Below are 26,632 nucleotides of genomic sequence, written 5' to 3' on the forward strand. Positions count from 1 at the left end.
CTGCCGCCGTTTTGAACGGAGCGCGCCGCAAAGCCTGCCGGGAAGCTACGTCTGTCAGGTGACGTAAATGCCTACAAAAAAACTACATCTACCAGCACGACTTGCGGCGCCTGCCCCTTAATTGTTTCCCCATGTTTTCTGGAGTTTTGCACTTCCGAAAATGACGTGCAAGCCAAAGTTAATAACATGGAGCCTACCCGGAGGAGCGTTCTAAGGGGGATGTGGCCTCTCTTGTGACGGAGAAGCAGCTATATAGGTAGACGAATGACGGGGTCTTTTAGTGCAGAATAATTGGTATCTCGTAATTTTTAACTTTTCCGTTTTCAACCTTTTTTGCGTTTTGCCCGATTCATTTATTTTTGCCTTTTGGTATACAACTTTTCCTTTTTTGAATCGTATCCATGGCATTTTATTCCGCTCTTCCTTCAAGCTCAGGCACCCCGCCACCCGTTTTTATTCCCTTTACACCCTTATAAGATGGGCTGCCTGAGAGACACAAGCCCAATGTCACCGAGGGAGTTTTATGGCGGAGGGGGCATTTGCACAGGGTTCCCCAAGTCCGATGGGCTAGCGATCAGAACGCTACATTTCCGGCAGTCCTTCATTCATTGATATACAGTAAATCGTAATTACCGGTAACTTCAAAATCAGACTTTTTAAATTCTTGCTTCCGCCTAAACACGTATAAAACTTCGCTATGGGTCGGCATTAAAAGAAACGAACAGCATCATACTTTTAACAACACTGTTTTATGCCTGTTGATTTTTGTGAAGTTGGTAAGCATTCAAATCTATTTTTAACAGCAAAAAAGTAGCCCCACCGAAGCGGGGCCTCAAAAAATTAGTTGTAAACTCATAACTGTTCCTCTCCACGGAAATCTTTAGTAAAAGGCGAAAGATTTATACGATCTGAAGAGAAACCAGAGTATAAACTTAAGCACCGTGGTAGATTTGCTGGAGTAACCACGCCTGCTTCTTAGGTGACAGCAACTCCTTTAAACCAAGGGTTAAAATCTTGCTTTTCAACAATGAGTTATATTCCGGAATTTCTACTTGCTTTTAGAACCAGCACATGTAATATTTCACAACAGAAATAAACAGAAAATACAGATAAAAGAATTAATTCAGCGCACTGCATTATGGTTGTGACTAAATGCAAAATAAGCTCACAAACTCTTCCTGCTTTACGCCCCGCCCTCACCCAAGCCGTCAGCAGCGGCTGGATGCCCATATCTGTCAGTGGCTTCCCTTGCTGCTACAGACTTGTTGGGTCTTGTTCATAATGGTGGTTCAATTTTCTACATACAGTACTTGGAAAAATGATACCACTGGATAATTACGCAGTGAGCAATGTAACTAACAGGCAGGAAGTAGCAAGGCCCCATAAAAATCTACACTTGGCTATGACAACACACTAATGATTAGTTTCTTTTCAATCTATCATCTCCAAGGAAGAAAAAAAAATGCCCTTTTTCAAAAAGAGGATTTCATACTAAAAAATATATTTGCCAACAAATTTTCTTTTCAAATTCTAGTCTCAAACTCAGCAATAACAAATTTGCCAACCCGAACCAATGGATTGAAGTTACATGAAAGCAGATTCTGACTAAACATCAAGAAGCACTTTGACAGTAAGAGCTGTTTGACAGTGGAACACAGTGGCGTAGCGTGGGGGGTGCCAGCCGCACCGGGCGCAACATCTGGGGGGGGGGGCGCGAGTCCAGAGGGAAGGGACAAGTTCCTCCGCCGGGGCCCCCGCCACCGCTGCGGCTGCGCTCCACTCACTGCTCGCAGGAGGAGCAGGCGCTGCAGCAGCGCCGCCACCGACGACTGGCCGGGCACGGGCAGCCTCCGCACCCCGCCGCCGCCATCCCCTCGGCCCAGCCACAGTCGGCGGCTGCTTCTGCCGACTGGGAGGGAGGAGAGCTCCGAGGGGCCTTGACGCGCCCTGCGCTCCCCAAAACCCTCCGAGAGGAAGCCGGCGGGTGGGCGAGAGTCTCCCGGCAGAAGGGGGCGCCGCTGGCTCCGGCTCTCAGCGCAATTCTCAGCCGCAGGGCGGGGGGGGCGAGGACGGAGCACGGCTGGAAGCCCCCGGACCCAGCTGGGAGGAGGAGAGGCGCTCGCCAAGCCCGGATCTGGAGCTCCACCTACAGCCCAAGGAGAGGAGGGGGCGGGGAGGCGCCCGAGGGGAGGGGGCTTCAGCTGCCTCGGCCCGCGGGGGCTCCGCAAATAATAAATTTAATAAATTCCTGCTGAGCCTTGGGGTGGGTCCTTGGCTCCTTCGCTCGCCCCCAGCCCCAGTGGCGTAGCGTGGGGGGGTGCAGGGGGGCCGGACGCAACATCTGGGGGGGGGCACGCTTGCACTCGAGTGCTAAAATCCACGGGTTAGGGGGCGCAAATTAATTGCCTTGCCCCGGGTGCTGACAACCCACGCTACGCCACTGGTGGAACAGACTCCCTGAGAAGGTTGTGGACTGTCCTTCACTGGAGGTTTTTAGCACTGGCTGGCCACCTGTCATGGATGCTTTAGTTGAGATTCCTGCATTGCAGGGGGTTGGACTAGATAGCCCTTGGGGGGTCCTTTCCAATTCTACAATTCCTATGATTCTATGATACCAGTACTTGGTGTCTGTTTCTGCACTTTCTTTTAGGGTTATCACACTCCCCATAAATACATTTTCCCTGTGCTGGTGGCCATCAATGCGTCCTGAGGGAGCAAGTTCCTTAGTTTAAATATATGCTGCATATTTAAACTACTTTTATCTGTTCCAAATCTTCCAACATTCAGCTTCATTGGATGTCCTTGAGTTCTAGCATTATGAGAGAGGAAGAAAATCTTTATCCTTTTTCTCCATACCATGCATAATTTTATAATCTTTTATTATGTCACCACTTACTCACCTTTTCTTTAAACTAAGAAGTCCCAAATGCTGTGCCACCTTTCTTCCCAGGTGAGTTGCTCCATCCCATTTATCATTTAGGTTGCCCCTTTCTGAACCTTTTCCAAGTCAAAGGCGCACAAATGTGCGCGTGGAAACAGACCCATGTATGCACGAATGCCGGAGTGTAGGGACAGCCTTTATTGCCCTGCATATAAACAACAGAAGAAGAAGGAATAGCTTTAAGAACATACACTCTCCTTAACTGTCCCTCCCCTCTAGTGACTGATGCAGGGAGGTGGCTGACACCCCAACCAGGTATTATAGACTCAGCTCCTTCTTCGATTCTCAGATTGCACTTAGAGTTTCCCAGTAACAGCTCTTACTGATTTGGTTAATATTATGTATTGCATTTACTTTAGGCCTTTTTATTATTACACCTTTTCATGTCATAAACTTTTTTCCCACTTTGTACATATGGTTAGGAATGGACTATATGTACATAAACATTTTTATTGAAGTGCTTGTGGATTAGGCTTGTAGTAGCACACAATCCAGGCCAGATATTACAGAGTGCTATCACAGAAAGGGCCCTGTCAGAAATATAAAAAGCAAATAGAGACCAGGTGCACACACAGATCTACTCTCCTTAACAGATCTTAGGTAACAGCAAACATAAACAGTAGCTACTGCCATGGTGATTATTCCAATCACTCTGGGCTACTTTGCTGCATCATTTTGGCTGGCTAGCACCACCTGCCAGTTACCAGCATAGCAACTATAGAAACTCCATATGCTGTTGTAGTCCTTTCCTGCAAGGAAGAACAAGTGCCCAGTGCCTTCCAAATAAACACCACCCTTTGTGGAACAGCAGCAGCAGTCACTCCTCATGATGACGGATCTGGTGGCTTTCCACTGTGCCAACTGCGGGATGGGGTTCCGCTCCAGGCGGCTGCTAGAAAAGCACATGGAAAAATTCTGCATTGGAGAGGAGACTGCATCTGATGCCAGATACCGAAACAGGCAAGCCCTCTGTAATGGGAAAGAACCTAAGAAAGCAGAGACTCCGGACAGCATGGTAAAGACCTGGCAATGTTTGTTAGACTTTCCCCCAACATTTTGGGACCTACTAGCTTGTGTGCTGGAGGGGGAAAGTTACGTGCTGCAATTTTGCTGACTGCATTGGCGTATAAGGCTTTTCCAGTCATACCAAAAAGCCATCAATATTTTAAACTTTTTCCTGTGTATGTACACATACAGCAGAAGGAGGAGGAAGGTGTGCCTAGATTTTCCCCCACCCCAGTTTCGAGGTGTTTCATGAACTGAGAGGGTTTTGAAGCCTTCTGTTTAGATATTTTAGCTTCCATGAATTTGCATTTGAGTAACAATATATTTTCCTGACACCCCCTTCCATTTATTGGCTTTCTTTTCTGGGTGGTGGTTTCTATGGCACAGCATCATCAGCTACAAGCTCCAAAAACAAAGAAGCATCACTTGGATGGGGAATATGAGGAACAAGCACACCACTCCAGAAGCTTTGATCATAAAGGAAGTGTTTCAGACAGCCAGGCCTTGAAGAAACTGACTGAAGAGGTACTGCAGAAAATAAGAGAGGAGCTCAGATCTTTGCTCCATCATAGATTCTTTGTTTACAGTACTTCCATTCTAGACTACTTTATTTAGTAGTTAATTCATTCAAACACTTAGGTTATTTCCCCTCGTCTCTGATGCCTTTTTTATTATTTTTTGTCACCACAGATGAAAAATTGAGCTGATGAAACAAAGGGCTCATCATCTGAGTACTCCACCACAAGTCTAGCTTTCCGCTTATGCACTTCTTACAAGCATTTCAGAAAGCTCCCTCACCCCAACATTTCAGTTGAGCCAAGGGACAATAAGCTGCAGTCTCCTGCTAGACGTGTTTTTAGAGCACTTGACAAACTTACCATTAGGCTTAGAAAGGTCAACTAGTCTCTATATGATGTGCCAACAGCAAGATTGCCCATGGAAGTATAGGCCTCTTTGGACAGCTATAAGAAATTCAGCAGGTGAAACCTTTCCTGTCACTGAGACAGAGTGATGGAAAAGCTTCACCTGTATCATTTCTGCTTAACACACAGCAGAAGGCACAATAGTCCTGCCAGAAAATAAGCTGGCAACCTTAAATAAAACAATAAACAATACCCTAATTAGCACCCAGAACTTGAATAAGTTGTTTCAAGATCTTTTTAATATTGTGTTGTAACTGTTGTAACCCACCTTGTGGTGAAGGGTGGGTAATAAGTTGTAGTAGTAATTATAATAATAATCACTAAGGAATTCTTCCCTTTCACAGTTCCACAAACTGAGGATGTCACTGGAAGACACTCTTCCTACATTCAGGACATTCCAGGCAGAGGTAAAACAGTGATTAAAGACTTCTTAAAAAATGTTGCAGGCTTCAAGCAATTTTAATTCTGGATTGCAGTGGAGTGCTTAAAATTGCCAGAATTGTGTGAGGAACAACTTTACAAAAACTCATTGCTATGTGGAGCTCCTTCCTGTGCTGTTCCATTTTCAGACCAGAAAGTGCAGATCATAGCTCAGAACAGGGGAAGCAACACTAAAAGCTCTGCTCTGAGTTACTGTGGAGCAGACCTGAGCTCTTTGGAATATGCAGGATAAACTCTCCCACTGACCACAGGGATATGGTGGTCTTCCCAGTAACCTGTCCTGGTAACAGATTAGTAGCCAATGCAAATCCTACAAGCAGGTGTTAGTTGTTCTAGTGCTAGTGGTAGTCGTTCATGAGATAAATATTTGAAATCCATTCCAATATGATATTATTTTTGTAATGGCTGTGTCCTGTCTTTCCTTACAAGGAATTTAGAGAACAGCTTTAAGCTTTACCACTTAGGAAGTAGGCTAGCCTGATAGAGAGTGTGATTTACCCAAAGCTGAATGGAGATTTGAATCTGGGTTTCTCACATCTAAGCCCAGCACTCTGCCACTAAATCATGCAGGCTTTCAGTAGAGGGCATGCCGAGATCACTTCTTCTGGAATTTACAATTAATTCACCACAACATACCATTTCTCGTGGGCATTTAGCTCTGAAGCATTGCATCACTGGCATATCAAACATATCAAACTTGTCATCTTTCCTTGACTCCTAGGATAACGACAGACACCAGCGGGAATACTGGAAGCGCCAACAGCAAATGGCAGAAGAACATGAGCGCCATTTGGCAGATATCCAGGCCAGAAACCAGTATCTGGAGCAGCAGAAGGATGGTAAGAGAATGAGAGTACCTACTAGATTACTGCCTTCTTGCTTCAGGTAAAGGGAATGACCTGGAGTTCAAAACAATAAAGGATGAGCAAACAGCCACCACTATCCAGCAAATGGCCAGGCCCGATACACAAGGCTCATGATATCACAAGTTCTACAGAAGGGAAGGAGGCAGTTAGACCCATCCACAAATACTACCGACAGCTAATTTTGTACTTGAGAGCTTTCTTGTCTACTTACGTATATTTGGAGGATGCATAGGCCAAGTCCTCAGAAACAGCAGATGACATGGTAAACCTGTGTCCGGACTGTTCCACTTCAGACTGTGCGTGAAGATTTTCATGACTGAATTCTCCTCCATACAAAACAACAACACAAAACCCATTTTGCATATAGAAGACTATCATTTCAGGGAATATATTTATACTCTAGCCTTCTCCCTGATATGCAAGTTTTCTATATGTAAGATTTTTCTTTTCTTTTCAGAGTGGGGGGGGGTAGGGTATTAAGTACCGGTAATAAGCACACAACTGCAATCTTTAGTACATATAAAGTGCAGGTTTGCTTTCCTTATCAGGTGTTTCTGAGAACTAGGACAAAGGATGCATATTAATTCACCAGGGATAACGTGTTCCCAGCTGGGCAGATCAGGGCTCTGATACAGGATAATGGAGAGAAATGATGTATCTATATTTTGCATGGAAATCCAATTCAGGGAGCCTCTGGAAATATGTTGACTTGGTCTAGGTGTTCTAATAAAGTGTGTCAAATTTTCTGTTTATCCAGAGATACATAGGCGCCTGTCTGAACTGAAACTAGGGAACTCAGCTACATCTCATATTGAACAGCTGCTGGTGGAGTTGACTACCCAGGAGGGGAAAAACCAACTGGCTTTGGATGCTCTGCGGAAACAAGTGGAACTCCTGCAGGTATCAGCAGAGACCAGGTAAGGCTCAAAGAGGGACCATTTCTGGGAATGGATGGAGTTCCATCAAAGGCTGGAGAAGCCTAAGATCATTCCCTATCTGAGGCTGGAATAGGGGAGTCAGAAAAGGTGAAAAAGACCATTTGGGGAGTCTATCCATGACTCAAGCATTGTGGGAAGCAAGTATTATCACTGATTGAAAAAAGTAAGATGATACTCACACACCTTATTGGGTTTTTTTTAGAAGCAAACCCAAATCTCCCATCAACAGACAGACAGACATTGCTGAGGGCAACATAGAGAAAAAGATCTTCAAGTCTATGTCATTTCCAGCAGCAGTTGGACCCCTCTCTTCAGAGATACAGTGAGTAGGGAGGGAGCTGCAAGACTAAATGGGACAATATTTTCTGTAAACAGAATTGACTATCAATTTATTAGATCTTTCACTGTTTGTTGCCTGTGGAGCTTTCTCCTGGATTTCTCTCTGTCCCACTTTTGGGAAGCTCTGCAGTTGCAAGTTGCTACTCTGGGTGGATGGGAAGCAGGTACTTTTCAATGGATGAGAGAGGAAACAACTTTCTTCCCAGTGGGCACAGTCAGTCCCTTTTCCCCACTATGTTGCACATCTTCATGAAATACAGGTATTTAGCAAGCCCAGCTGTATTCATCTTCATGCCAGGAAAAATAGTTCCTTTGATTCCCCACCACCACCACCCTAAGCTAATAAAGACTTTGAAATGCTGTCAGAAGGAGAGAATCTAGCAATAGCACCAATAAATTGATGATGCATTTGTGTTTCCCTGCAGGGCACTTTACCTGGCTTATTTGCAGGGGGGAGGCAGTGACCATAACATCCTCCGTCAGATGTATGAGCTGCAGGTGGAGGCCACAGCCCTGGAGAAAGTAGGAGCAAGGCCTGAGCACAAGGGCAGAAAGAAGAGTGAGCTTTGTTTCCCTGTTTTCTTCTCTCCAAACTTGGATATTGTAGTGTTGCATGCCACACCAATATCCAAGTAGTGTGAAATTCCAGGGGTTCCAAGTGCTTACTCCACAGTGGAGACTGTGGTGTCTTTATGATATATATATCACACACACACACACACACACACACACACACACACACAACCTGAGCCTACAATAGAGGAGCTCACAACATTATCAGCCCAAAACAGTTTTGTTTATCCCATAGCCACAGGCTTGAATGCCAGCCATCAGAAATTAGGCATGGTTCTCACAAGCATTTTGCTTCTTTCCTTCTGGCTTCTAGCTTCTAGCTCACATCGCTGCAGCTTTCAACTTTGTATTGTGGCACTCTCTAGATGCTGTTGGGCTTCAATTTCTATCAGCCCCAGTCAACATGGTCAATGCTCAGGGATGATGGAAGCTATAGTCCAACATCTGGGTGGCATCATGTTGGCTGTCCCTGCCTTTAGGCCTTGAGCTCAAAAAGGCTTTACTATTCACAGCCAAGTGAGAATCAATTCCACTGGACAGTATGGTCCTCTTACAAAGCTCATGTGCTATCATAAATGTGTATGATGCCAAATGGTTATTTGCTGATTATGCAGATTGAGAAACCTTAGTAAATACTTCTCGCTCTTTCACGTCTCCAAGCCATCTTTGTTGTTGATTGGCTCTTCTTGTCCTTGCAGAACATGAAGGTAGCCCGAACTCCTACCCACGGGGTTTGGATGCTGAGCTCCTGTCTGTTGAGCTGGAGAACCAGAGGCTGGAAGATGAGATATTAAAGTCGAAGATCCTGAAGGACAGAAGGAAAATAGAAGATGGTGGGGACCATAGCCTACTCTATTGAAGTTGGGCCAAAGAAGTTTAAGATACATCAATCTCTGCAATTCAGGGCATTGGCATATATATCACCTAAGCAATCACTTTGATTTGGGGCACTTTGATTTGGAGGTTTAAGTGGAAGTGCAGAGTATTCTCTTTGGACAGTAACCAGATCTGTTTGCTGTTGGCAAAATTCAGCCTCCATAGTTGTCCATTATGGAGAGAAATCATGAAAGATGGCAGAGATGGGCTGAGTACCGTAGTCTACTGCAGTGAGCTTGCCAACCAGATCGTGGTTCATTATTCTCCTGGGCATTTGGGCAGTGCTAAGGTCTGGTGTTTGGTTGTTTATTTTTTATGTTCATCTTTATTCAAGGTGGGATGTGGTTATTTTACATTGTTGGGTTTTTTTGTGGACGAACACTTCTAGTATATTTGTTTTGTTTTAATGCATTTTTATTGATATTGTTTGTTATCCCTGTAAATCACTTTGGAACTCCTTTTATGTGAAGCAATTCCTAAACTAAATGCACCAAATCTCATCTACTCATTTGACACATAGATTATACTGCCAGGATTTCCAAGCAGGTCCTTTTTCTTTGTGATTCTACACATACCCCAAATTTTCTAGACCACTCCATCTGCAGTATGGAGGTTGCTAATGGCCAAATGTGCTCCTTGAAATGTTGGGCAGGAAGGGGGCAACATTTCCACAACGAAATGGCTTTGGAGATGTAGCTGAAATGTTCAGTAGTGCCAGTCCAGCAAAAGCAAATAAGGACATTGAGCTGGCTTTGTTTTTACAAAGAGCCAGATGAATAATATGCAGGCTCTTGTCCCACCTCATAAGGATTCTTTCCCAGTATTGGTTAATGGGCTCCCCCTGCTCATCTTCTTTTTCATCAGGGTCTTCAGGCACAGAGCTGGCGCAACTGCAGCGGTTACACATGGCAGAGATGGCTCAGCTGCATGCAGAGATTGGCAGCCTGAGACATGACACAGAGAGGATGAAGCTAAGACATCCCAAGAGGGGGTCTCCACTACCCCGCCTGCCACCTCCTATAGCTCCACCCCTGCCACCTCCTCCCCCTCTTCTTGGATTGCCTGACCCTACCTTTCCAGCTAGTAACATGGTTAGTGCCCCTTTAACTTGGGAAACCTCAGGCAAAAGTCATACTGAATAAATGCTTTTGGAGTGGAGATAGTATAAAAATACTTCTATAGTTTCAATAATTCAGAGCTATCATCCTGTGTGGTTGGCTCTCTCCATATCTGTGTTCACTCCAGAAAGATGCATCCAGTGGTTCATGCTCTGCTCGTTGCAAATATGCTGACCATTTTGCTCAGGGGTGAATGATTTATCTGAAGCTGTTGAGTTATATTCTTAAGAGTTTCCTTGGGGCAGCAAGCCTCTTTATTCCTGCTAAGACTGATTGCTGATATTTCCTTTTTCTGTTATTTGGTAATGTAAAACAGCTCTCATATTTCTGCCTGCTATAGGACCCCATGAGAGCATCTGCCACAGCTATGAGCCAGTACTTCCTGGACCCTTCTGATGCCCTGGGACCAGCTCCCTATGATCCGGCGTATGTCATTTCTATTACCTGTATCATTCTGGGTTGGGCTAGGGGGAGGGCAGCATATGTTATTTTTTCTGTCTCATTCTTGCATAGAGTATTTGTAGACACTGCCATGTAAAGTGAAGATGTTCATTTTTTTTCCATCCTAATGCCATTTCTAGGGATACATTTTGGAATCTAGCCTGTTGAGTCTTCTGGACTGCAGCCAGCTTATAGAAAATAGCTGTTGTTAAGTGTTTGGGGTGGTGGGAGATAGGCTGTATGCCTAAACCCTCCTAATTCCTGGAAGTGCCTAGAACCCCTGGAATTTCACTCAGATTGGGGTGGCATGCAAGCTGTGTTAACTATTACATGAGTGTGACAAATTATCATCTCTCTGCAGGTCTGGCTTTGTGATATTCTATGATTTTCTTTTGGGCCTGGATCCCACATTCTATCAAGTCTGCCTGGTCTCCGGCCTGTTCCGTAATGGGCAAGAGTTGGGCAAGCCCACCCCACTGCCCGTTGTCTCCTCTGATATGGGTCAATACCCACAGTATGTGACTGATGGGCAAAGAGGGTGCTGCGCCATCTTAGCAGCTAGGCAACCAGTCCCAAGGTGAGTTTCAGTGGCTTTTGCCATGACATGACATCTCATCTCTTCTGTTCCCGGGTCATTATCTGGGCAGCCATTCCCAGTTGGCAAAGTTATTTGTTTTCATTGTTTCCATGTATATAGTGTACAGCAAAATAATGCTCAAGACAAATGCAATGATAAGTGGTAGAAGATTCCTTTCTAAACAACAATGCAAAGAAGACCATCTACCATGAACTGCTTTTATCCTGACCCATTAGAAGACTCAGGGCCCTATCATCTTGGCATGGGAACCACTCACTCTGGGGATTAGTATGAGCTTCAGATTGCCATAAAATAGGCTGTTTCAGTCCAGTTTTGCACGTGCCAGATTCTTGTCTGTTCTTATTTAGATGTCAGATACGTTAGTGTCATATAGAAGATAGTCTTCTTTGCCAAACCCCCATGTGAAACATGGCTACAGTGAACTCTGTATTCAGATTTGTAGAGAAAAAGGTAGGCTTGTATGTATTACCTTTGTCTGTGCTTGCTTTTCAGAGTCCTTCCTTCAACCACCATCACCCTCATAACCGAGCTTCAAGCATCTGGAGGCTTTGATGCTTATGGGCTGGAGATCCAAAATTTGGCCCCCAGGGGGTGGGCCAAAATCAACATCTTTGACCATCTACATCAAGTGATGTGTGGGCGCTGGAAGATCCCCATCCGAGTGCTTCCTATGAAGCCAAGCCTCACTCCAGAACAGTTGAATGGTGTGCCCCAGGTGAGGACCTTTAGCAAGGGTCAGTGCTGAGTGCCCAGAAAATTATTTCCTGACCAACATGAAGGGAGAGTGTCATGCTCGTGCTCTCAAGAGACTCATGGTGAACCATTAACATTGGCCCTTAACACTGAGCACCTACTTTCTGCATTGTGCTGGGGGTGTGATTTGAGACAGGTTCAATCTCAGGCCTCATTGACTGAATAGAAACATTCCTGGAATGATGGCTGTTCCTCAGAACACCTTGGCCAGATCAAGATAAATTAGTCCAACATCGTCTTCAGTTATTTTCGCATCTGTTTTAATCCCAACCAGACCACACCTTGTTTTCTCCTCACAGTTGGGTAAAGCAGAGCTGTACTTGCGACTAGTGAATGCAAGAGATGCTGACATGCAGTCGATGGCAGAGATTCATCCAGGCAATGCCTCCTTGTACAAATACCCTCCTACAGTGAGTTGAACTGCATGGCATTATTGTCTCTTTCGAAGTTATTTTTAACTCTTTTTCGAGTTAGCATTGCTTGAGGGCAGATTCTGAAAAACAGGTTCTTTGTGTCCTCAATATTTATTTGCTGCAGAGAACCAGAATGACACTAAAAAGACAATTTGAAATAATAGATAAATGGTGAAAAATTGGGAAACCACAAGGAGAACATGAGCACAATAATAGCCTCCCACTCCTGTTCCCCCAAAACTGGTACTTGGTGGGATACTACCTCTGATCCTGGAGGTTATAGCCATCATAACTAGTAGTAGCCACTGATAGCTGAACTGGAGGTTAAAGCTATCCAGTATCCATGGAAGATAAGGCTAAGAGCAAACTCAGTGAAAATGTATTAATTAGATATTTCAAAGGAATAAATGAAGTATGCTACCATCTGACTGAAGCCTTTTAAAATCCCAGCTATTAACTATTTAGCACATTCATATAAAACTCCAGATGAATTAATAACTAATTCAACAATTAAGTAGCTACTTTAATTCCTAGCATAAAAAATAATTCTATCTGTCACTCAACTGAAAAGTCCAAGGTTCTCAAGTAGTGTCTCAGTGAGATGGGGTGCCACCACTGCACCAGTCTCTCAAACACAGTGAGGCAGCATGGCAGAGAGGATAGGAGAAGCACTGGGTTGGTGGCAGCAGGAACAAGCATACTCATCTATACCTGCCGCTACCAATCCAGTGCTCTCCCACCCTTGCTCCTGCACTGACTTGCACAATCCTGGGCCCAGAAAGTGCATCATACAGCACAACTGTTCCATGTTTAAAAAAAAAAAAAGGACCCAAATTGTTGGAAATCATGAAACAAAAGCTTAAAGTTTTCCAAACAAAATTAGTACTGTATTACTGAGAGGGGAAAGCAAGTTTTAAATTTCCATCATTCCAATGCTAATACTGAGTGGAAGCAAGGTGGTTTGTAGAAATGACGGCAGGTGGATGGCAAACTTTCCACTGGAAGGAACATTTGAAAAGTAGGATCAGGAGATTGGAAGCTTCCTTTCACCCCCAGTATATTTACACTGCCCTCGCCTTGCTTGTCATGCTACCCCGCCTCACCTGTTTAATCCTGTTATATTTTGTTCTTTCAAATGCAGGTGTCCAGTTGCACAGCACCCCCTACAGACTTTCCTGCAGCCCAGCGCTCTTTCTACCCTGCCCCCACCAGCCTGTTCTTCTCTGTCCCTCCTTACACTGGCTTTGTTGACTCTCCTCCTGATCAGGAACAGCCTCTCCAATACAAACCCAATAAAAGGTGAGAAAGGAGGAAGACCACCCCTTTCTCCTTTCAGGACTAGGCTTTCCTTCTAACGAAGATAAGTCAGCACAGAAATGCCTCCTGTCTTCCTTTGTATACGTCTCTGTGTGTTTTGTGTATAAATGAAACAACTAAAAGATTATGCATCTCTAATCCACCCACGTCTGTGATTTTCTCTGTATTTTTAATTAAGGATATGGGGGCTGTTTTTAAGGCTGCATCTGCATGAGGTTTTGATGGTGGCAGGATTGGATGTACTTACCCATCTGCACAGCAGAGGGTAGTTATAGTCTACTCTGCCTGCAACTGACCATATAAACTAAAGCACAACATCAATTAATATTTTATTTCCACGGACTATACCATACCACAAGGAGAGATTTCTCCTGACCTTCCCATTGGCAGCAGAACACCAAAATGTGTTCAGAATAACTGTTTGTACATATGATCCCTAAAAATGTAATTCTTCTGTCATGATTATCTAGAGTCTTCCTTGTTGTGTGTGTCTGTCCATGTCCATCACTACAAGATTAAAGACATTCACACATTCATGGCACATTAGTCTATCAATAGCTGCTAACTGGAACATCCTATATTCAGAGGCTGCCTCATTAGCAAATGCTGAGGACACTGCCTTTGGCTTGGTTTATGCATTGGAGAGGATATAACAGGCACCTTTTTAGTCCTAAAAAAAAAAAGAATACAAAAATCCTCTCTAAAACCAAACTGCCTCTATTAAAGTAGGCTGATAGGATCATGTTTCTAATTATTCCTCTGAGTCAATTTCAGTGTGATTACTTTATATTGGAAGCCATGTACTTGAAGTGCTTGTGAAATGCAAACAAAAAACCCCCACAAAAAATATTGCTGAAATATTCACCCTCTTCCTTTAGAATTAGTGCCCCATCCACCCTTTTGAAGTGATCAATTCTGCAACTCTTCCCTCTTTAATCTTTAAGGGATCACCACTGGATAATATTTAAGTGTATTATATTTTAGTGACATCAAGGGATGCCAACAACAAGAAGAAGAAGGTTCTCTCAGTGACTGCAAGAGTCATTCCCCTCTGAAAATTCTAAGCATCTTGGTAACGTCTGCTAAATTAGCATTTTAAAGTGGTTCTGTCCCTACCACCTAGAAACTGTTCTGGTCAGTACCCCAGAGGTTAATCCTTTCCCACTCATCTAGAATCTCTTTGAAAAAGGAGGCTTCTGCCAATGGAAAATGTCAGCATTTGCCTATTTCCTTTAGGTAGGAAATGCTGACTGTCATGGTACCAGCAGGGATATATGTAAGAGGCCACCCTGGCTTAGTAAAGTCTAAGTTTTAGAATTGGCTAAGGCCAATACCAATAAATGTAGGCTACCAAGAAGTAACGTCTTCTATTTTTGTTTCTTTAGAAGCTGCTTGCTCTCTTTGATGTTTCCTTCCGTATGTGCTCATCAATAAGTGCATCCCTGTGTTTGTGGGCTCTAAAACTGGTGTGAATCTGTAGGACGCCTTCTTTTTAAAAGCCATTGTACTGTGCCTAGTGATTTTAGCAACTTAACAAAACATGTCTCTCCCACATCTCTACAGGAGTTACAACCTTCCAACAGTTTGACTTCACCTCCAAAGGTGCATTCCTCCATTGTCTCCCCGAGACAAATGAATGCCAACAACAATTAGTACATAATATGAAAAACAAATAATTGCACACTAGCTACTTTCATATTCATGCCCCAAATGTCACCTAGATCAGAGTGTGATAAAACAAAGAGGGAAATGATTCTGAAGCAACTTCTCACGAACAGTATAACAAGAGAAGCAGCCCCCAAGCTGACTTCCTTTTAGACTGTGCTTCTTTCTTCTTTGTCTTTCTCTTCATTCAGTAGCCATAAACCTATTGCCTTATTTTGTTCCACATCAACATGGCTTCTTCTATAGTTGAGAATCTTACTTGTATTGGGCCTCATTCAGTTTTATTCCCAATATTGTGATTACTTTCAGTGCCTAATATTTTCAATGGCAATTTTGTTGAGAATGTGCTACTGAAAAAGGGAGGTGCAACACCATTGCTCACTCCAGATACAGAAAAGGAGTATGGATGGAGTACTTGACCAAAGATATGAGGTAGAAAGATTCCATTCAGCTTTCTGCCATCTTTTTAGACTACCTCATGCCAGTCTCCAGCTTGTGGTAGTTGACTTATTATTTGGTATGAGCCTATTTCAGTTTTGCATGTTGCGGAGTTGTCCTGTAGCTTGCTAATGAAATACTGTACACATGATTCACCAGATCTTCCCAAGAGGAACCTTCATGCATATAAATTAAACTTAGCAAAAGTATTTTTCCTTCCTATGTCCTTTCTTATTTGTCACATTTTACTTACTCTTACCCCTATATAATCAACTACCTTTAACATTCCTTCTCTGCTCCCCTAACACCCAGCTGGGCAGTATATATGGTTCTTCAAGAAACCCCTTTCTGGCCTTTGTGCTGCAGTATGCTCACATACATCAACCTTCCCCTCTTTTTTTTTTTTTCATTTCCCCCCATCTCTCCCTGTTACCTCCCTGGCTGTGGCACTGGCAGCACCCAGAAACAGAAACCAAAGGCTTCTCCATACCTTCCTAGGTAAATACGAAGTATAGTTTGGCTTTTCCTTTGCAGGGGTATATTATATTTCTCTCCACATTATGCTGTCACAATAGAAATTGGCAATGAGACGCTTGCTCTACTTGGCTTTAATAGCCAGATATACAGTATATACACTGTATTTGATGTCACAGCAAAATGCCCTTCTGCTGGCTAGAGAAAGAACTTCCTCATGGTCTCCTGAAGAAGTTTTATCCAACCTATTTAGAAGAGGAAAGGATCCAGGAGAGACACTGTTTCAGAAGTGGTAAAGATGGAAATCTGGGCTGCCATAATTGTACTGGATCAATTGCTCTCTACTTTTCTTGTAACCCAGCTTTATTGCTTAATCTAGCAAGGTTCTGATTTGGTGGGGAACTGCCATTTTGCTGTTTGAGAAGGGGAAAGGTGCTGCTTGCTGTTGAAAGACAGGGGCAACAGCTGAAGAGCAGTGAGTTAATAAGCCTCTGATTATTTCAGGAAAATTGAAGCAGTGCTCGAGTGGCCACAATCCCAGCAGAATGAAAGAAGACAATTAGGGTTCATCCTTGATAGAGTAAAAGGCGCCCCACCAGGAGATGGGGCTGTCCGGCTAACTGGTTACCATCAGAAAACTGGTCAGGTACGGAACATGTGTGGCTCTGTCAATAGCCCCAGTGTCATAGTGGTGTTCAGCTGGCACCCTGGTTCAGCATTCTAGCTGAACCATCCCAGAGTTCTTTATTATTTTAGGAAGAAACACCTAGAAAGCTTAAAAAGGAAGTTGGACCATGGGTTACATTTTTCTCAAACTTGATTTCAGGTGATTGCCACCAAGGACTCGGGACTGAATTGCTGCACCGATTCCATGAGATCCAATATTAAACATGGCTACTTCGTGTTTGGAGAACAGGAGGTATAGAATGGTGCTTTGGCAGGAGAGCATTAGGCTTGGAGATGGACTTAGGTTTACATCCCAGTCCAGCAGAGAAGTTCACAGAGTGTCCTCAGACAGATTATTATCCTTGCACTGATTAGATGGTTACTTAGCACTACCATTGCTGCAAGCACTAGAATACTGTACAGTGGTATCTTGGGTTACAGACGCTTTGGTTACAGACTCCGCTAACCCAGAAATAGCACCTCGGGTTAAGAACTTTGCTTCAGGATGAGAACAGAAATCGTGTGGCAGCGGTGCAGCGGCAGCGGGAGGACACATTAGCTAAAGTGGTGCTTCAGGTTAAGAACAGTTTGAGGTTAAGAACAGACCTCCAGAACGAATTAAATTCTTAACCCGAGGTACCACTGTATTTGTTTCTCAGAGGCCAAGTTTGCTCAGACCTCACCACCACTCAGTCACCTGTTACCAGAAATGGTAGACCAGTTCTCTGATGCTAGATAAGTATTTACATTGGTTTAGAGTATTTACTTTCCCCAATCCTGGGGATAATTCTTGTGGATGCCCATGCCTAACTATAAGAAGCAATCATGTTGCTTGTTTGCAAAATATGGGCTTTGGGTTTTCTTGCCAATGGTGTAAAAGCAGTTCTGAGCTCAGAGAAAAACATGCTCATTCCTAATCCATGAAAACTGTTAGGTGGTTTTTGAATATGGTGCATGGCAGAGGGAATTGAAAGGTAGAAGGTGCTGGAAATTATAGCACTACTCTTGGCTCACCTGAACTGCTTCTTTTTGTTTCCTTCAGGAAATCTTCTGGGATGTTGAGCTGCAGCAGGACATGATCCTTATTGCTCGCTTTTACCACTGGCCCAGTGGGAGGGTAGCACCCACCCCCTGGGACAAAGGATTCAAGCCTCAACACCAGCCACTACTAGGGAGTGATGAATGGCTGGCTGCCTGGGCTGTGCTCAGACTGACCAAGATGTATGAATCCCATAAAGTGATGGTTACAGGTATGCTGCAGGCATTTCTGTTTGCCTGGTGCTATGATTCCCCACAGGAATTAAGGTTTTCTGATTACTAGTCTAGGAATTAAGTTTTCTGCATTCTGCTTGCACAGGTGCAATGAAGAAAGGGGAACATGGGATGCCTGTCTGGAACACAGGGACTCATACACTGACTCTGTATCATGGCCCTGTGCCACCTGTTGTAGCTCTGTCAGTGATGGTAAGTCCACTCCTGTAAAGCAAACCAAAGTTAACCAGGTAGGTAAAGTACGCCAATATTAATACACCATCAAAAGGCTGAAGAGATGTTAAACATCTAACGCCTGGCTCGGTCTTGCTGCTCTTATTGATGCAACACTCCTTACTGGCTTACTCTAGTAAAGACAACTGTAATCTTCACAGAGCAATATTTTATATGGCAGCAACAGTATGTAATACTTAAGAGGACTGAATCATTGGTTAAGCCTCCATTCTGTTGTGTTTTGATTCCAGTGCTGCAGCTCCACTGGAATAAAACACTGCTATACATGCGGTGGAAGCACATGGGGAAGAAGAAATGGAATTTATGTTGTGCCAGTGGAGCTATGTGTACTGGATAAAGCCCCATGTTTTAAGCTGTGCCTTATTATGCTTTCCTCTTGTTTCATTCCCATCTGCACATAATGCTTTGCTCCTAGTCAATGGAAGAGAATCATCAGGACTTCAAGATATATGGTGATGCTACTTTAAGGCTGCACGTCTTCAGCACCCAGAAACCTGAGCAACCTTTTCCACCAGAGTCACCACCTCCACTTGACCCAGCAAAAACCTGGCCTCATGTGAGTGCTGGGCAAGGACGGTTTCACAGTCCCTACAGGGCTTGGGATAATTGGGACAGACCTTCCACCTCCACTCAGTTCACAATCTGGCTGCATACGTATTATACCTTTAAAGCGTATCTGAAGCACTTCCTTTCCTTCAAAGAATTCTGGGCACTGCAGTTTACAGTTCTTTTATCTGTCCTGAATCTTCCAAAATTCAGCTTCATTGGGTCTTCAGGAGTTCTGGTGTTATGAGAGAGGAAGAATAACTTTTCTCCATATACTCCATGCCATGCTTAATGTTATAAACATGTGTCACATCTCATGCACATTTTCTTTAAACCAAAAAGTCCCAAATCTGCAGCCTTCCTTCATAGGGGAGTTGCACCATTCTCTTGATCATTTTGGTTGCCCTTTTGTGAACCTTTTCCAACACGACAATATCCTTTTTGAGGTGAGGTGACCAGAACGGTACACAGAATTCCAAATGCAGTCACACCATATATTTGTATAAAGCCATTATGTTATCAACAATTTTATTCTCAGTTCCTTTCCTAGTGATCCCTAGCATGGATTTTGCCTTTCTCACAGTTCCTGCACACTGGATCAACATCTTAATTGAGCTATCTACTATGGCCCCCAGGAGGTCTCGTTCCTGGTCAATCACTGCTACTTCAGACCCCATTGAGAGTATATGTGGCATTAAGATTTTTGCACCAGCATGCATTTCTCTACATTTCTTTACAAAGAATTGCATTTATGTTTGCTCATGATAATAAACTCTTCGGGATTGTTAAAACAAAAGGACCTCTAAAACTGAGTGAAAGTGCAGTAAAATGGCCATTTAGTATCATCACAACTTTTCCCCCCACAGGAAGCTTTTATTCATCATTTCAGGGAGACACCTCCTGTAGAGCCTTTCAGAGCTGGAGATGGCTTTGATCTATACATTGATGGAGCCCGCTTCCTGCCTGATGGTGTCACTGTTACCAGGGTCACTGCTCGTATCTTCACCAGTGGTTTCATGCAGTAAGGAGGAATAGTTTTCTGGGTTTTTCTTCCCTAAAATGCCATCATTCCTCTGCTTCTCCCAGGCTACATACATGCTATGGGTGGGATTCAATGGGGCACTATCACAATTGTTCTGTCTGTGCAAGACTTCCAGACAGAATGACCCTCAGACTCCTACCCCTGATTTTAATGTTTCTATGGCTATGTCCTGAAGCACGCAAAGGGTTTTGCTTCAGTTCAAGGTGCCACGACAACAGAGGAGCTTAACAATGCCCTCTTATGGAAAACATCTAGCTGAAGGTTGTTTCTGCTTCTTCCTTTCAGAATTGGGCCAGACATTTGCACTGGGATTGACCTGAATAGCAGCATATTTGATCCACTTTACAACTACTCAGTTGAAATCAGAGAGCCAGTGATAGCGCCTTGTGCAACTCTTCTGTTAAAGGTTTGTGTTGGTATGGGTAAAGGGCGTGCAAAGAATGCTACCAATGAATGAAGCATGTCCTGTGGGGGGGTCAAGAGTTAGGAAGTTAAGTATCTTTCCTTACCTTTCCTGGAATGGAGCTGGAACAACTCCCCTGTGTGGAAAAGTTACATCATTTGGGGCTTTTTACTTTAGAAAAAAGATGACGGAGCTGTATAAAATTATGAATGCTGAGGATAAACTGGATAGAGACATTTTTCTCCTTCTCTCATCATATTAGAACTGGGTGCTATTAATGGCTCCAGTGGCAGAGGCATTATATCTCCGAATACCAGTTGCTGGGGAACACAAGTGGGAATAGTATTGTTGGTGCTATTTATTTACTGTTTAATGCCAAAATAGGCTTCTAAGCACCCTACAAAATATAAGAGTTGCACAAACATTAAAATATAAACACCCATAATTAAAATGCAACAAAACAGGTGTATACTAAAACAAAGTAGTAGTTAAAACTGGAGACTCAGGTCGAGATGAAGGGAATGCCTGTGTAAGACAGCAGAATGCTTGCAGGCTTCCTATAGGCATCTAGTTGGCCACTATGAGAACAGCATGCTGGACTAGGTGGGCCCTTGGTCTGATTCTGCAGTGCTATTATATTCTTAATGGAGGACATTATGGCAACATCTTCCTGACCTCCACCTCACCTCCAACACAAAACAGAACTATGGGTCTAGCTGCCAAGGGGGAATGAACTAATGTCCCTTTGTATTTTACAGGTTTATTCCATCAATCGCTTAACCTCTGAGCTCATCCAGATCGGTTGGGCAGCTCTCAATGTTTTTGTGGAATGTGGAACACACAAAGCCCCTGAACCAGAGGCCAAGGGGATCCAGGTGATTTAACTGAAGGGGAATTCAGGGGAAGCAGCCTCAGTTCTGAAAATGAAGTTAGGACATGGTTTATAATGCTGATAGGCTCCAGCAGGAAAATGCCTTCCTTCTTCATGGGTATTTCAGGAACTCTCATTCTTTTGCTGACAACCAAAGTGCTACAAGAATGTTTCACATTCCCACTAGATCTCACAGGATAGGTTTTTACTATTAATGCTCATGCTTTCTAGTGCCATGCCAAAAATCCCATCCCACCATAACTGCTGTGTGACCTGGAGCCCTACCCAAAAATGTTGCTGTCTCTCCACAGTTCAGATGCAAATGGTAGGAGGGGAACACAATATATTTCCCATTACCTGTTTCCCAAGAAGGAGGAAAAAGGGGTCTGTGGATAGATGTTGATTACTATTTTCCTCAGGTCTCCCTCAATGATGGTGCTCATCAGCTCCGTATTTTTCACAACAGTCCCTGCCCAGATCAGCCCTTCTCTACCAGCTCTCTGACATCAATAGGACGGTGAGCCCCTCTCACTTACATCATTTCCAATTCCTTCCCCATCTTATCATCAAACTAGCTTTCTTAATATCTGTCTTCTCACTTTCCCTGTAGGTATGTGCCCTGTGCAACCCTGCTAGTGAGGCTTATCAAGGCGCCTGTAAATTCCAGCCATCAAACTTTACAAAGAAGCATGGTCCCTCAGGCAAACTGGGCCAAAGTGGGCCTCTTTCAGGCCAGGCCTGACTATTCTGATGGTGTCTATTACTCAGACTCGGCCAAGCCTACTGCAGGAGAAAGTTGCTTCTATGAAGCCATGACCAACAGGTAAACTGAGTTTCTGTCTCCTCAGTGGTTGCAGGATGGATGGAAGTAAAAAAGATGGAATCATAGCAATTGTGGAAAAGTCTCCCTTAAGAGGACTGCCAGCTATTACTTTTAAGAATTTTTGGTCTCACTGTAGTCGCATACATAAAAGCTGAGTTATTATAGTGTGTTCTATGGTGGACTATGTATTTGATGAGCCTATTGATTGGATTATTATTTTTTTTAATCAAAGGGCAGAAGGAACCTTACAAAACAACAGTCCATCTTACATTCAAATCAGATTAACAGAAGGGTGAGCCAAGGGTCTCGCCCCATGCATCAACACACTTTGGTAGGAAATAATTATAGAATTCCATAACTGTGGGCCACAGCAAATACAGCTTTTTGTTTCACATAGGTCTGTTGTTTCAGTGCGGGAAATAGTTCACCAGCTTGAAGGTCCTAAGAGTTTAAGCACAGATGAGGAGATTGTCACCTGGATACATCAGAAACTAACCCGGGTGCCAGGCAGCAGTCCACAGCCTTTTAGCCTCACCTATGTCTCCAGATACATTCCCACCTATGGCATCAAGGTGAATAGCTATCACATTCACAGAAATGCCCTGTTTAGCACAAAATTTTATACATGACTGGGATAGAATACTATACAGAGATATGGAAATAAGGAATTCTGCCTCCTTATAACCAGTCTTAAGAAATTTCTGCACTTGAAAATAGTTATCAACCTTTAACCTGGTCTCTGTTGCTGTGCCTTTAGGTACATGTTGATTAACAGGCATTTATCAACTTCTGAAGACAACCACTAGTATTATTAGTTTTCTAAACAAGTTGACTTTCTTAGCTGTATTACTTCATACTGCTAAGGACAAAAATCCCCTGCTCACAGAAAACTGGCATGTCAGAGTAATTTGAAATGGTATAGTTGAGAAACAAATTTAGTCTTTCATGTTTGTGAGCAAATTAAGCCTTGGCTGTGTGTGTGTGTGTGTGTGTGTGTGTGTACAGTGCTCTTATCCAGACTGACATCTAAACTCTGTGGTATTCCAGTTTGCATTGGACAGAGGCATGAACTTACCATGGTCTGGCTTGACAATCGCCCAGTTCTGCTTCAATCCACCTGGGGCATGTTACTTTGGGGCCCAGTGGCTGAAGTATGATTACCCCATCTTTGTTGAGGAGCTTGACAAAAACAGCTACCAGCAATGGCCTGTGTGGCTTGATGGCTTCAAGGTATCACATCCTTTATTTTGTTGTTCGTCACTCTGTAAGCCACCCTTCAGTCACAGGACTCTGAGAATGGCCTACAACTAAAAAAAGATGACACTGGGTGTTCCACTCAGCAAAGGATAGGTCATTGCCTTACAGTAAGATGGGTCCCATGCTGTAAGAAGGAACCAATCTGTATTTCAACACTGGTTTATCTGGTATTTTTCACAAGTAATCGGTCTTATTCAGCAGAGTCTACAGCAAAACGGCTAAAGGCCTCCTGAGCCTAGTAACCAGTTAACTAAGATGCACTGTGTGGAAGGTAACTAGGTGGAGTTTTAAGCAGAAATATTAGCTCCAGAAAAGTTCAGCGAAGTAGAAACATTCTCTCTAGTGAATTAGTATTGCTATAATTAGGCTGATTCCCTACCACCTATCCCTACTAAATCTGTAGCCTATATTTTGATACTCTACTGGGGTTCAAACATTTTTGCTAGCAGCGAGGCTCAGGGTTCTTAATTTCTGTTCCACATAAAGGAAGTGTGTGCATTCCTTTCATAAATCCATTGCTGCCCAATATTTTTTACACAGAGAAACATGTCATATCACCAGGATTTGCTCACTGCCTTATACCAGGGGGCTCCGGGTATGTGAAATTTAATTGTGTTAAGGAGACCTGGCATGATTTTGAATGAGGCAGTCTGCCCATGGTGGAGTACAGTGTAAGCTTTCTTACTGATGACCATATTTCCAAACTCATATTTGTGAACCTGTACACAACTGGTGGCTCAGCCTTTCCTTTCACAACCTGCAACTTCTGTTTTTCAGACCTGTCCCCACAGAGTTTACCATAAATATACAACCATTATTATTCACCTGTACCAAGGTGTGGTGAATCCTGCCCAATGTGCCTCGGGTGAAAAAGAATGCCAAGCAGCACAAAGAAGAGTCATGCTAAAAGGGGAACAGTTACATTACACTCAGAAAAGTGGGGCATGGACAGCTCTTCATGTGTTTTCCAGAGGTTACTGCAACACCGGCATTTACCAACTGCCCTTATACCAGGGGGCTCCCAGCCAGGTATAGTTAACCAACCAGGTAAAAGTTATACATACCAATTTTCTTGCAAAAACAATCAAATTCCAGCAGCTGGGCAGGGGCATGCACTTATTAGCACACGCACACACACCCATTATATATTTTGTACGTTTCCCTGTATCGCCTATATATCACTATTCTGTCATGCTGAAAGTTATCCACTTCCCCACTTTTGAGCTTTATGTGAATGCAGCATCAGTTAAGAAATGATGGCTCATCCCCACAGCTTTCTGTACTTTCTGAAGTCCCTACTTGTGTACGCTTAATGCCTTCAAATATCTTAGCAATGGCAAAGGGTACAAATGGCGACTAGTTCTCCCAGCTTTTGGTGGCGGCGATGGTGCAAAGCAATAAACCAGTGCCTATAGCTATGCATTCCCCACCCCATCTCTGGCTTAAGTGTCACCAGCTCTTGACCCACTTGTTTTTACCCACTACTATAATTTAGTCCAAAGTCAGCAATCAGTTTCTAATTTCAAGATGTTGTTTGGGGTGTGTACAAAATTAGTAAGCTTTACAATACTGTTATTTTGTATTGTTCTGGGAACACTTCTCACTATTTCTCTCACTTAAGGAATCTCTTGTAGTAGTCTACTAAAATAATGCTGCAAAGAAACAGTAGGTGGTTTGTTCTTTTCTGGTTCAAGGTTTGTTCTTTCCTTAACAGATCATCCTGGCTTCCTTATCTGAAGGGCAATGCAGCAGCATTATGAAGAGCATGCTCCAAAAGAAAGAGGTATGAGACTAGTTAAGCGTAGAGCAGTAGCTTCACAAAACTTATCCAAGAAGTAAAACGGTGAAGTAAGGGGAGCACTTGCAATCCTTTTCTAGATCGTATTATACAGGGTAGTAACAAAAACTGATGGAAAAGGTAGACCACACAAATCCCAATTACCCCAAACACTACTACAAGTGCAGAAAGTTCCAAGGAGCATGGCTGACAAAGATTTCTGGGAGCAAGACAGAAGGTGGTTTGCAACACCAGCCCCACCATCATACAAATACATGGTAAAAAAATAGTGGATTCCAAAATGTGTGTTTGTGCTGCAGAGAGATCTTCGCTGAAGACTGCTAAGTCAGATAAACCAATGTACAAGACTATGTTTCTTTATAATGTAATCTTTAAATTGAAAATTTACCTGAACCAGTGGTTCTAAAATGTTTTTCTTTCGGCCACACTTCCAGAATATAAACTTGCTCACGCCATACCAAATTGTTTGGCAAGAAATACATTGGGGAAAAGAAACTCAAATTAGTGTTTTTGTGAATATATTTATCCATAGTCTGCAAATAAAATTTTTTTGATACTATACTACACTGAAATGTTTAAATATTTGATTGTCCTTGAATCTTCTAGCCACACCCTTTGAGAACCGCTGCTTTACAGATTCATTTGGGTGCAATGTGGAACATTTATGTGGTCTACTAACCCTGGAGTAGAAGGCTCCAGTATAGAGTAAGGAGGCACTTGGATATTTTGTAATTATACGAAAACCTCAACAGCCTCAGGTATGACAGGTGCCTGCAATCCATGTGAGCCCTACTTTATCCCCAACATTTCACCATTATTCTTGTTCAACAATCACACACATATAAAGAATGTACTTAATGCTATAGTTTGAAACTTCCAGATCCAGTTGGTGCCAGGTGCATCTGTGATTGTGCGCATAGCAGATGGAAGATGGGATGAAGAATTCAGATATACATCAGAGGTACGCATACTAAGTGAATCTAATCATCACAAACTTTTCATTCCACCCAGGAAAACAAAAGGATGAGCATACTAATTAACCACTCACTGGAGAAAACCAATCTCACTTTCATGTTTACCATTTATCAATTTTCTGTGCAGCCAAATTGTAAAACAGAGCCAGATGACTTGTTTATGGCGGATTGTCAGAAATCATGTATACTAAAAAGGTTACCAGTAACTGTTCAGAGCACAAACTAACCACACATTAGATCATCACATCCTAGATGACCTTGTCATTTGTTTCAGAGTATTGATCAATCTTATCTGCCAGAGACAACAGATCTGTACAATAAGGAACCCTCTGGAAGAAAAATTGCAGAATTAATGTTGCAGGAGACTTCAAGAAAACAGGTAAAATTGGGCTATAGCCCTATTTATGAATGGAACAAAATTGAGACAGAAGCCACAAACAGAAAACATATTCAAATTGTGGCCAAAAGGAAGATTCAGTCTTTCTCCTGTTTTCTGTTTGTGGCTTCTGTCTCAATTTTTGGATTATTAATATAAGATTTAGAACATAGAATGGTTTGGTAGTGCTTTGTGTGCTGCTTATGTGCTGCTTACTTCTTACTGGTCCACATTCTCCATAAGCAGTGCAG

The 26,632-nt window shown here is 43.2% G+C and overlaps 2 protein-coding genes across 11 annotated transcripts in view; one reads left to right on the forward strand and one right to left on the reverse strand.

The window, feature by feature from the left end:
• Positions 1-26,632, reverse strand: part of NASP (nuclear autoantigenic sperm protein) — a 72,670-nt gene that overhangs the window by 26,079 nt on the left and 19,959 nt on the right. The window lies entirely within an intron of this gene.
• Positions 1-26,632, forward strand: part of CCDC17 (coiled-coil domain containing 17) — a 29,895-nt gene that overhangs the window by 1,904 nt on the left and 1,359 nt on the right. The window contains exons 2-32 of one of the 10 annotated variants that reach the window (XM_083509513.1): positions 3,750-3,956; positions 4,334-4,471; positions 5,214-5,276; positions 6,032-6,149; positions 6,934-7,093; positions 7,317-7,436; positions 7,879-8,012; positions 8,725-8,859; positions 9,767-9,993; positions 10,361-10,446; positions 10,823-11,038; positions 11,552-11,774; positions 12,112-12,222; positions 13,367-13,524; positions 16,102-16,143; positions 16,624-16,765; positions 16,946-17,038; positions 17,828-18,035; positions 18,143-18,249; positions 18,707-18,847; positions 19,704-19,858; positions 20,165-20,285; positions 21,041-21,157; positions 21,573-21,670; positions 21,764-21,976; positions 22,374-22,548; positions 23,024-23,206; positions 24,011-24,262; positions 24,948-25,016; positions 25,912-25,992; positions 26,280-26,384. In XM_083509513.1, coding sequence (XP_083365639.1) covers positions 3,768-3,956; positions 4,334-4,471; positions 5,214-5,276; positions 6,032-6,149; positions 6,934-7,093; positions 7,317-7,436; positions 7,879-8,012; positions 8,725-8,859; positions 9,767-9,993; positions 10,361-10,446; positions 10,823-11,038; positions 11,552-11,774; positions 12,112-12,222; positions 13,367-13,524; positions 16,102-16,143; positions 16,624-16,765; positions 16,946-17,038; positions 17,828-18,035; positions 18,143-18,249; positions 18,707-18,847; positions 19,704-19,858; positions 20,165-20,285; positions 21,041-21,157; positions 21,573-21,670; positions 21,764-21,976; positions 22,374-22,548; positions 23,024-23,206; positions 24,011-24,262; positions 24,948-25,016; positions 25,912-25,992; positions 26,280-26,384 — 4,380 coding nt within the window. In that variant the 5' untranslated portion in view covers positions 3,750-3,767. Of the gene's footprint in view, positions 1-120; positions 257-3,749; positions 3,957-4,333; positions 4,472-5,213; positions 5,277-6,031; positions 6,150-6,933; positions 7,094-7,316; positions 7,437-7,878; positions 8,013-8,724; positions 8,860-9,766; positions 9,994-10,360; positions 10,447-10,822; positions 11,039-11,551; positions 11,775-12,111; positions 12,223-13,366; positions 13,525-16,101; positions 16,144-16,623; positions 16,766-16,945; positions 17,039-17,827; positions 18,036-18,142; positions 18,250-18,706; positions 18,848-19,703; positions 19,859-20,164; positions 20,286-21,040; positions 21,158-21,572; positions 21,671-21,763; positions 21,977-22,373; positions 22,549-23,023; positions 23,207-23,775; positions 23,905-24,010; positions 24,263-24,947; positions 25,017-25,911; positions 25,993-26,279; positions 26,385-26,632 lie in introns of those variants that run through there. The other 9 variants (XM_083509520.1, XM_083509518.1, XM_083509516.1 and 6 more) reach the window with 9 other exon arrangements.

Source organism: Podarcis liolepis (assembly GCF_965112155.1).
Source record: "Podarcis liolepis genome assembly, chromosome: 6".
Lineage (NCBI taxonomy): Eukaryota > Metazoa > Chordata > Lepidosauria > Squamata > Lacertidae > Podarcis > Podarcis liolepis.